The 11,310-nt window shown below is 39.0% G+C and overlaps 1 protein-coding gene across 1 annotated transcript; it reads right to left on the reverse strand.

Moving 5' to 3' along the window:
• Window positions 1–3,158: 3,158 nt before the first annotated feature.
• On the reverse strand, window positions 3,159–8,723 carry LOC148879635 (endoglucanase 19-like). The gene is made up of 9 exons (XM_088961224.1): window positions 7,997–8,723; window positions 7,339–7,551; window positions 6,760–6,960; window positions 5,683–5,772; window positions 5,428–5,592; window positions 4,956–5,240; window positions 4,482–4,830; window positions 4,308–4,382; window positions 3,159–3,923 (listed from the first exon to the last, which is right to left on the reverse strand). Exons 1-9 carry the CDS (start codon window positions 8,207–8,209, stop codon window positions 3,625–3,627), a joined length of 1,890 nt encoding a protein of 629 aa, XP_088817350.1. The 5' UTR covers window positions 8,210–8,723; the 3' UTR covers window positions 3,159–3,624.
• Window positions 8,724–11,310: the final 2,587 nt, after the last annotated feature.

The raw sequence follows: 11,310 nt of genomic DNA on the forward strand, positions 1-11,310 counted from the left end.
ATCTGCAGCATTGATGTCAAACATATACATAGTTAACCGGGCTCTGTTTAGAATTGACTTTTGAATATGTTCTTCTGGATTGAATTTTGAAATTTTCTCATTTTCTGAGTCATGCTCAAAAGACCATAAGGGGTAAAATTAAGGCCCTGTTTGGAACGCCTTTCTGTGTGGTCTTTTGGCTGTTTACAAATGGGCAGACCGCGTCACAGTCTTTTTTCATTTGGTTCGTAACAGATCTAGCTGCCAAAAGTCGGTGTGTCGAAAAGATGGGAGAAGCCTATTTTGGATTGATTTTGGGAAGTTCCAGATAGAGCTTTTTGCATCTTTCTTGCTTTATTCTCTTGCGGAAAGACATGGAAAGATGCATGGTAGCCAAGTTAGCTTCGGGCTGCTCAAATTTTCATGCAAAAGCTCAATGTGTTTTTTGACTATTAGAACTACCAGAAGATCTTCTCAAAAAGTCTTGCCAAATGGCCCCTAAGTTTTTCAAACATTTTTAGCAACATGTGATGTCATGCTAACAGATCTGGAGGGATTGTGAAGAGAGGGGAGGTATTTTTCTGATGACATCACCCAACCCAACAGGGGAGGTTCTAATCCTATTTGGAAAGGAAAGGGGGGAGGTTTAAGTTTATAAGAAACATGAAAGGGGGGTTAAGTCTTTTACCCTTGTTTTAATTGTTTAGCACAGTCCATGCTCGAGTTCCCTAGACCTACCACACTCTGCATTCTGAGCACCCAGGAAGGGAATTTGAATTTTTATCTTTACTCTTTGTTTGCAAGACATGTGGAGAAACCGAAGGGTTTAAGCTGAAATATGAATTGCAATGCGGGAAATCAGAAGTTGGTATTGGCCCCAGAAAGGAAAGCAAGGGATGCGTGGGAAAATTGCAGCCAATAATCGCTCAGGAGACCTAGGTTTCACTTTTTAGGCCTCGTTCACATTTTGGTAATTTATCCGGGTAAATGCATTTATCTAGGTAATTGTTTACTAGGAAAGATTTACCCGGGTAAGTTTATTTATCCATGTTCTTTTATTTCCCCTGAAAATAATGTAATGACCATTTTATCCATAAAAATCCATTATTACAAGGGGCATTTTTGTCCCTTTCAAGTGTTGGCAACTTTCCCCCAAGGTGGGAAAGTTATTTACCCACTTAGGAGATGAGTATCACTTACCAGGGTAAGCGATTGAAAATAAACTTCCCTGATCCCACATAAATCTGAAAAAAGAACATGGGATTTTAGGTCAATGGGAATCAAAATTCCACTGACCAACTTTTCCTCCTCTCAAAATCTAGAAAAAGAACCCCCCCTTTATAGAGGTGTTCATTTTCAGCCCGGCCCGGCTTACAGATTCTTAGTTTAGACCTAGGTTTTGTGTTCAGACCTGTCTTGGGCTCAGTCTGCATTAGGCCTGCAAATTTCATGGCTGGACCTGGGCCCAGTACTGCAAGCCTGGCCTTTACATATATATATATATATATATTATTTATAGGGAAAAAGACTTGGGCAGCATTTGACACTTCTTTTTTAAGGACTTACCTCCTTTTTGCAAATATAAACCCAGTATTCATAGGGGCATTTTAACAGCAAAAAGGAGATATAGGGAAAAAGACTTAAACCCCTTCACATTACATTTGTTCTAAATACTGAGACCTCCCCTCTCTATGTTTTAGCCACAATCTCTACTATGCCTACCCTAGCAAATATCACAGTTTCGTAGTTCTCAACAGAGTCCGCTTCGCACCGACCCTCTTCTTCTTCTTCTTCAAAATGCAATTCCCCAATGAGAGAACAATTAAAGAAATCAATACAAAATCATTTGTTCATCATGTTTGATGGTGGGCTGGGCTTAAGGACGGTCTTGCTACTGCACAGCTTGTGTGGCTCTTGATGGTCATGGTCAAGTCAGTCAATTGTGTGGATGCTGAATCTGTTGAAGCCAAAGCATAAAAGTGAAGGGAGGTATAAGTCTTTTACCCTTATTTATACATGATTTATATATGAATACGTGTTATTTTTATGTAATATTTTACATTATATACTACTGCTTAAGGCAAATTATAGACACATAATAATATCACATAATATATAAAAATATTATATACATTTTAACATTTATAGACAGGGGCCAGAACCAGGCCCAACCAACCCCTTATCTCATGTACAAAGCCCAGCCTGAGCCCGGTCCATGATCACCCTTAGAGGTTGCCTATGTGCTCTGCACTTAGATGTCTAATGAGTAATAGAGCTGTCCATGGGTCAGGTTTAGTGGACAGAACCAATTATGTTTGTCTTGGTTCTATGGATTGTGTCCCGATTAATAAATACTTGGGCTAAGGCTGGTTCTTGCTGTTCCAAACAATTATATAGTTAATAACATATAGAAGTCCCCTGTTTTTTGTTAAATCTTATTTCTAAAAGGTAAATTTCAGATAGCATAGTAAAAAGAAAAAAACTTATTCTTTCTTTTTTCATTGTCATTTTATCAAGGTTATATTATAAAAAAAATGAAATTTTATTTATTATGATAGGTAATTTATAGATGTCAAGTAATCAGGTCCCTCTTATAGAATCGATTAATAATCTGTTTGGGACTGACCCACCCCGTCCAGAACCAGACCCAACCCAACCCATTGACAGATCTAATAAGTAATCAAACCATTACCTTGAGTATGTTTCAAAGTTCAAACAGGGACGCGCCATATCCATTCAACATCGTAGGATCTTACTAGGTTGCCTGCCCACAAAAACCAGCGCACTGTGCCTTTGGGAAATGACTGTAAAGTTCCCAACTTGTCTAAGGAAGATTTACGAACATCTTCGGCATGGTGATTGGGATTTGGGGCTGAGGGCTGATGATATCCCAAGCTTTAAGCTCTTGTATCATGTTCATGTTGTTAGAAGATGTGAGAAGATCACTTGGATCGTCGGGTTCTCTGATAGCTCTGTTGTTAAGGTCGTTGAAAGAGGAAAATACCCCTGTGAATTGTATATATTTGGCTGGACTTTCAACAATAAATTCAGGCATTGAGAGGCAGGTAGAAATGTTCAGCAGACATAAATGTGCTAATCAAGGATCAATCAAAGCAAGCTTGTGAACCCAATAAAGCATTCTCATTCTCACTGAAAAAAAAAAACGTAGAGGTACGATATTTCCTTTCACAAACTGTATTCATATTTGAAACAACAAAGTTGCAGAGCTTACAACCCGGGTACACAAAGTCCACAAATGTCATTTAAATACAAAGAAACCAAAGACTCCTTCAAATCAGTTGAGAAAGGCCTCCTTTATCACCTTCCCAACTCTCTCTCACTCTCTCTCTCTCTCTCTCTGTTTGTCTTCCTTCAAATGTCTCGCTATATATAACTACAATGAAGTGGAGAAGAAAGAGGATGAGCGCTCCTTCCTTTGTCTCTTCACACCTTTCTCTCCTAATCCTCATCTTATTTGACCTAAGCTTCAACTAAATACCATAATCAGACCCCAAATTAAGGATAAAAAAAAGAATCCTTCTGGACTGCTGTTTATATAGCACTATAGCTGCACAATTGTTACATTTCAACCCCCTAAAACCATGAATGCATCTTTCTCTTCTCCGTATTTTAGTTGCTTTTCTGTCAAGCCGAAGTGTAGCTTGAGACTGAGATGTCAGCAGCAGAGGCAGAGTGAATGTAAACAAATTCAAGACTTTTCCCAGCAGCTAAAGAGGTGATCCATGACGGGAATCCATAGGTCTCACCAGACTTGTTGAGGCCCCAAAGAGGACCGTAAAGCTTTGATATCGAAAGCTTAAGGTCCTTAACAGTTTTCCCAGAGTTGTTTGTCACCATGGTTGAGTATCTGTAGTAAGTTTTCCCCTTGGCATTCCACGATGTTGTTGTCTTTTGCTCAATAGCAATTGGGGCAGAAGATTTAGCTGTGCAAGACAAATTACCCAAGTAAGCGCATACAAAGTTTGGTTACTCACTTAACCCAAACTGGACCTACAAAGCAAGAAACATAACCACATGGGGATGTCTTCAGGACAAGGTTAACCCAATTGAAGAACTACTCTCTCAAGTTTAGGGTTGAAAAAGAATCGAAGAACAACTAATCCAATAATCCATGTCATGACATGGGAAACACAAACCCAAGTGAAGGTATGCAGGGGCACACAAAACCTACTTTTAACTGCAATGTTCTCCTTGAATCAATATTGGTACTCAATCTATTATTTAGAACCCAGTGAAATAAGCACCCACTTATCTAGTAGATTTTAGGTACTTGTGATTCCCTTGAGAAGAGTGCGGAGGAAATATACCTGGGGCAGGTGTTGGTTTATGTTGTGGTGCTGGAGTTGGTTGCTTGGTTACAGATTTAGGTGGCGGGAGTGCAACTGCGAAACACAGAATGTTCATAGGTCAATAAGCTTCAATTATACATTAAAAGAAAGAAAGAAAGAAAGAAAACTAAGAGTAGAAGAGAGCATATTTACCTGGTAGGAGTTGATTAAACCCACCACTGCCTCCACTAAGTCGTGCCAATACACCGAGAAGGGGAGCATTGTTATAGGTAGCTGGTTCTGTTTGCTCGTAGTTGTCCCTCTGATCAGCGAAGTTGTCATAGGCATCAGGACCACCAACAATAGCACCTGTTAGGAGATTTGGGTCGCTTGCCTTCCGGCTGAACCAAGTGTTATAACCCCCTCGGCAACTAACAAATCTAGGGTCAACCTTGATAGACACAATGGAGGATGCTCTGTGGTGCACTTGTTTTGGGTAATTGCTACCGTACCCAACCATGTAACTTGTGGCTCTTGGGTTGTCCCCAAGTATGTAATCCACCTAAAGATGAAAACAAAACATATATCCAGAACATCAAGACCAATCAATTCTTCAAGAAAAATGCTTATGCTTGCTTGCATGTTTTTAAATTCCATGCAGAGAGGCAAATAAAATTTTTGAAGTACCTGAGATTTGGCAAAGCCAAGAAGTTCAGAGGGAGAGGCAGTTCCAGCAGCACACTTGACGCTTCTTCGAGCAGAAGAGATATAGTCGGAATACACGGTGAGCAGGAAGGATGCACCGGTTACAAACTGCATGTTGTTCCACCTTTGGCGGAAGAGAAGGCCTCCAGGGCTCCTCCGCACATTCCGGGTCCCCTTTCCAAGGCATGAGCACATGAAATACTCCGCCTTCTGTTGGTATCTTTGGAAGACCGACGAGTGGCGGCCACCCTTCCCTTGCATGAGAAACTGCAGAAGAACCAGGGTGGTCATTGAACCAGTTATGGATCAATATATAATGGGGTAATACAAATTGCAAGAACCAGGATTCCCATCCTTTTATTGGTGGCTTCTTTTCTTCCAATAGACATAATCCATAATCCATAAGCAAATTGATATCATATCAGATGACATGTCCATACTCCATAATCCATACCTTCGAAACAAGAACTTGGACCCCAGCGTACTTGACATCCCATCCAAACTCAGTCATGGCCCAACCAGTCCCACCCAAGGAGTCACCATTGTTGCCCAGGTAATTGAGGTAATACACATCATTGGTTGCCCTGTAAATCCATGCAGCTGCCCAAAGCAATTCATCCTACAAACAAACAAACACCAGACTCACAACCAGGCTTGGACAAATCTCAGTTACAAAGTAAATACTAAATAACGGAATATGTCTGCGAACCGCATAGCCACTGAAAGATCGGTAGTATTTCTGCGCCACTGTGATGCTGCTGTCGTATTTGCCTCTGTATCTGTCAGCGAAGTCGAACAGCTGAAAGAAAATAAACAACAGTCTTGTGGTTATTTTTGTACACAATTTTTTTAGTGGTCCTCGGAATGAAAAAAGAGGTCTTCTACAGTTGTACCGTAGGGCTGACAAGGATCATCGGGTGAATTTATGAGAAATGTAAAGTGTACCACGATGCCGTACAAAGTGCACAGTATACCATTGACCACACTCCACACACAAGTTTTCTGAACGATATGCCAGATATGTGGTGTGAGATGGATTTATGGTAAAAAAGAAGAATAATTCAATATGAACACGTTAGAAAGTGGAAACCATAGGAAGATGATTCCAGTCTGACGTCAGAAGAAAGATGGCATTGAGGAATGTAGTAAGGGTATTTGAGTCAGACCAAATTTATCTTTTTCGTTTAGTCGTGGGATGTGACGGTATTTTCAGAGTATGAATGGGGGTATAATCGTAACATTAAAGATAGTAATGTACACTGTACACTGAACTGACTACTGTGAGTTGGCAAGTTGCCATGCCACGCCGTACGATCCCACCGACAGATACATACGACGCAACTCTATCCCACCTTTGACGGGATCATTCAACTGACGGTAACAGATTTAAAGTACAGATCTCCACCGTCAATATTCCGAGCCACCGTAGATTTATTCCGACAAGCAGTTCCGGTGTTCGCCGGAATATAGCTCACCGATGACCTGAGGCGCAGACAATTAATAGGTGGGTGGGTAAACGACATCGCTAACTTGCTCTGTGAGTGACAAACGGCAATAAGTGATAAGTCTGCACATGTTCGTTAGTTAGTTTTTACTTTTAGATTTTGACCGAATCCACGTCAGGTGGATGGACCGGCTTTACGCTTAACGTGAGCGCAGGTTAGGGGTGAAACAGGAGTGTCCAGAGAGCACGTTAGACTGTGCTAGGATGCGTACGATACGCAGCAGGCTAATGCTCCAGGCCTCCGGCAAAGTTGTGAAAGCAAGAAAAGAGGAGAATCTAGACCTGCTTAGCATGGTTAATGAGCTCATTGGAGTAAGACGGGTTGTAGCGTCGGAAGACGATAGAGGCTGCTGCCATTGCCGCTGCGGTCTCTCCGGCCAGGTCGGAACCGGGGTTCTTCGCATCAATCTTGTAGGCCCGGCGATCCGTCGTCATGTCCTCCGGCCTCTGCCAGCAGTAGTGGTCGCTGTTTCCGTCACCCACCTAAATTTGTCAAACACAATATTAATGATTAAACAAAAAGATTAGTTCGTTAAGATTGGAGAAAAGGACATTTTCAACTGAATCAGATAACACCGATTAAAACTAACAACAATATTATAATCAGATTTCAGTCTTAGTTGCTGTCAAAACTAAAAACTCCATCTAAAATTGAAGTTGACAGAAGGAAATCTTGGGGATTGAAATAAACACCAATGAGAAAGAACCTGAGCAACTTCCAATGAACATAATTAAACAAATTAACTTTTTAAAATTCATACAAAAAACAAAAATTCTAGTAAATTTGAAAAAAAAAATCAGTGGAAACAAATTCCAATAATTACAATTCACCAGGAAAAAGAATGATGATAATTAAAATACCTCTCCATAGAGGACATATGGTTCTGGGTGGGCTTTAATGAGGTAGTCAGTGCCCCATTTCACAGCAGCAATGGCATGTCCAAGCTCTCCATTTGCAGCAATTTGCTTCCCATACTCAACTATGCTCCAGGACATCATGGTAATGGTGAAGGCCATTGGGAGCCCAAACTTCACGTTGTCCCCTGCATCGTAGTACCCTCCTACCAGATCAACCTGCATTTTATAGCAGAAGATGACTTGTTAATAAGTAAGACCAACATTATAATCTCATAACCAGAAAGAAATGGAGGGGAAATATATAAAAACATAGATCTGGATTATCAGGTTGTTGGGGTTAAGTAAATGAAAATAATGAATTCAGTTTGCAACAAAACATGAAGACCCAAATTGTCTCCAAAAACAAAAGAAATACTTGCAATAGATGCAGATTGGTAAAACAAGTTAGTGCAGAAAAATACATATTCGAGAAATCGAAAGGGGCTAGAATATACAGAGCGACCCATCTTACATAAGGAAAACAACCAAGTTAAAATGAATTTTCCTGTCATGTTCATCTAAAAATGCAGCGGCAAGAGGCTATGAGAAGTGAAAAATATGTATAAAAAAGAGGGACTATAATGGAAAATAAGGAGAAGGATGACAAAAGAAGAGAACTTACCCCACTAGCCTTCCCATCTTGCAGACCGGAATTGGCTCTCCACTGAACTCTCTGGTTCCTGGGTAGGTAACCAGACCTCTGCGCTTCAAAGAAAAGAATGCCTTTACTCAGGGCTTGGCCATAATCATGCCCAGCAAAAGCAAGAGGGAGCCAAACAATTAAGGCATGCACAAACAGGGGAGTTATGGAAATGCATCTCCGAAGCTTCTCCATGTTTGTAAAGCAAACAAGAGTTACAGGGAGGCAACAAAATCCGAATGCAGAAACTTGATCCGCTCAGTGAACAAACAAGAGAGACAGATCTATTCTGCAACAGGTGAGGAAGGATCTAAAACCCGAATGAGGAACCCATTAGAATCCTCTTTCAGGAACACCACAGAAGAGAAGATTGTAAGATTGTAAGGGGGAAAACGACAATGTTGGTATGATTTATCAGCAAAAACTTCTGATAAACCAACCAAAAACCGAGGTAACGAGAAACAGCGCCTCTGAGGACGGAGACACAGGAAAGGAGAGCGTTCGGAGAAATGCGAAGAACACAACCTTCTATATATGGAGGAGGAAAGGAAGGTCCCAAGAGCTCAGAAACTTGGCAGAGATAAATAAATGTGTTAATTTATTTTTTGCTCACGAGGAATTTTGTTTTCTGGGGGACCCAGAACCGGAAAACGGTTGAGAGAGAGTGTGTCATGTACTCGTGTGTTCCGTTTCTATTTTCTACCTTTACAGAAGCGAGAGGGGTTGGTAGGGTTTTAATAAACTTACAGACGAGAGAATTTACTGCTGCTGTCTTATTAAGTTAAATAATTATATACCGCAATTTTATCTAACGACGCTGCGAAATTCCAAAACAGGGAATGGGGGAAAAGGAAAAGAGTTGCAGCGAGTCAAAAAGCTTATCAAACCGTATTTCACTCTTTCTTTTTGGTGTCCACGTCGAGGTCCCATGTAACTTTGTGGGGTGAGGGGGTTTTCTTTTGCTGACACGATCTCTTTCCTCATGCCACGTAGATGGATGACATGGCAAATTTTGCATCACAAAATGAAATTCCACCTGTAACATTTGAGGTCAATGTCGTCAAGTATGACTCCAGCAGTGAATGTGAATGGGAACTTTTAGACTTGATTGATGGCTTAAACCTTTTGTTTTTGAAAAGGATTCAAAGAAGTAAGGGTCTGTATGGTTTGCGGTTAGAATCAGAATCAGAATTGGAACTAAAATTCTTTAGAATCCGAATGATTTCTTCCTATAGTCTATCTGGTCCAAAGAGTGAGGTAAGAATAGGAATAAAATTTAGAATCAACTGGAATGGGATTTCATTCTTAAGAAATGGGAGAGAATGACTATTCCCATTTTGCCAAAAATGAGAATAGGATTTGGATTCTTCCCAATCAAACAGTTGGAATTGAAATGACACCTCTATTCCTATAAACCAAATGGGCCCTAAAGGTTGGAAGTGACAACAAAATCATTATGGATATTATGACTGGTAAGGTGAGTTGATTATTTGAAAAATAGTGACAGTTTATTACTATATAGGTGTTTATTCTAAAATGAGATTTGATAACTGTTTATTAAATAAATGTTTTTTTTTTAATGTGTGACAGTGTGAGAGACCATCATTGGGAAGAAACATTATTTTTAATATTTCCCTTAATATCCAACCATTTATTTACTGTTCAACTTATATATTACCTAATAACATTGAATGACACCAAATAAACGTTTATGATTTGTTTTATTTGTATGTATTGCTTTACTTTGGGTGGATATGAGTTAGTGAGAAGCATTGTATGCTTGAATATAAGGATAAGGCAGGTTATGTTTTGAAAATGATTAATAAAATTTTAAGGTGATCATTCCTCCATCTGAATAAAATTTGGGGCTTGAAAGAAATCTATAGCTCGAACAGCAAATTATATAGAAAGCATATATATGGACTTTATATAAAGTCAATCTTGCCCTGATTTTTCTTGTATCTATTAAGGTATAGTTTCCAATTCAAAACTTCATCTCAGCCCCCTAAAAACTCTTTGTTAGTAATGGTTCACTGCTTTCGTCCACTGGCATAAAAATCAATGTTTTTAGAATCAGATCAGACCGGACGGTTGGATGGGAAAAATCAGAATCAGTCACTTGATCAGTTTTGTTTTATCTCAAAATTGTTATTTGGCAAAAAACTGTTGATTTGGTCAATGAACCATTGATCTACGTGGTCAAATCATTAAACCATTCAATCTGAAAATGATTTTTAACCATTTTTTGAGTTTTTTAAATTTTTTATTAGAACAAGCCATCCATTCGGACCAGACAGTTACCATTCAACCCGAAACAATTCCCTATTCTATCCGATTTTGAAACCTTGATTAAAACGAAAAAAAAAAAAGGGGTTTGGGATTGAGATAAGAATAATGGACGTGAAACATATCTTAACCGAGCATGGAGCGAAAGTCCATAAGCAATAGGAACAAGATACGGGGTGGGGACTAGGGATCTCGCACTTTTGCCCTTTTCTTCTTTTTCATCTTTGGATTGTTCTCTTTCTGTAGACTGTAGCACCCACAAACAATACAACACTGGCTTCAATTGCAAGCTTACAAGTGATACGTATCATATATAATATGATAAATTAAAAAAGACAAACTATCATTTAATACAATTATAATAAGAATTGATGATCAGAGATGTTTATATATTATTTATACATCAGATGATGGTGTCTCAACCATGTCGTGTCTCCTCAAATGTGGCCTACTCACTCGTCCTTCATCTTCCTTTTTAAAAAAAAAAAAAATTTACACTCCCTTCTCCTCAAAAAAAGTTTAACAATGGTGTATTTACTAATATTTGTATTTACTTTTTATTGATAATATATTTTTATATTTAATAAGTTATATTATCATTACATTCAATCAATATTCACATATTTTACTGAATAATACAATAAATATATCATAAATTTTGCCAAAAAATTAAAAAAAGACTAAATGTAAACCTGGGAGACTGGGATGGGACCATAGAAATTGTCAAATGGACATCCTTGTGACATTTGGCTGGCATATATAACATGCTTTATTCTCAATACGCCATGTTATTAACATTAATATAGAAATATTTTATTTCCATTTTCCTTTCTTTTTGTATAATCTATGTGTATTATTTGGCCGAGTCAGCTTTCTCACGTGTGTTGTTTGTCTCTTGCTTCACTCTTTGGCATTTGTATCAACCAGTCTTTAATAAAGATACAAACGCCCTTTAATCCAAAACTTGCTTAAGCTGAAATGAAAAGCGTCCAACGATTGGACCTTGTGAT

This window comes from Nelumbo lutea, chromosome 1, assembly GCF_056320005.1.
Source record: "Nelumbo lutea isolate HS-2025 chromosome 1, American lotus-T2T, whole genome shotgun sequence".
In the NCBI taxonomy this organism is placed as follows: domain Eukaryota; kingdom Viridiplantae; phylum Streptophyta; class Magnoliopsida; order Proteales; family Nelumbonaceae; genus Nelumbo; species Nelumbo lutea.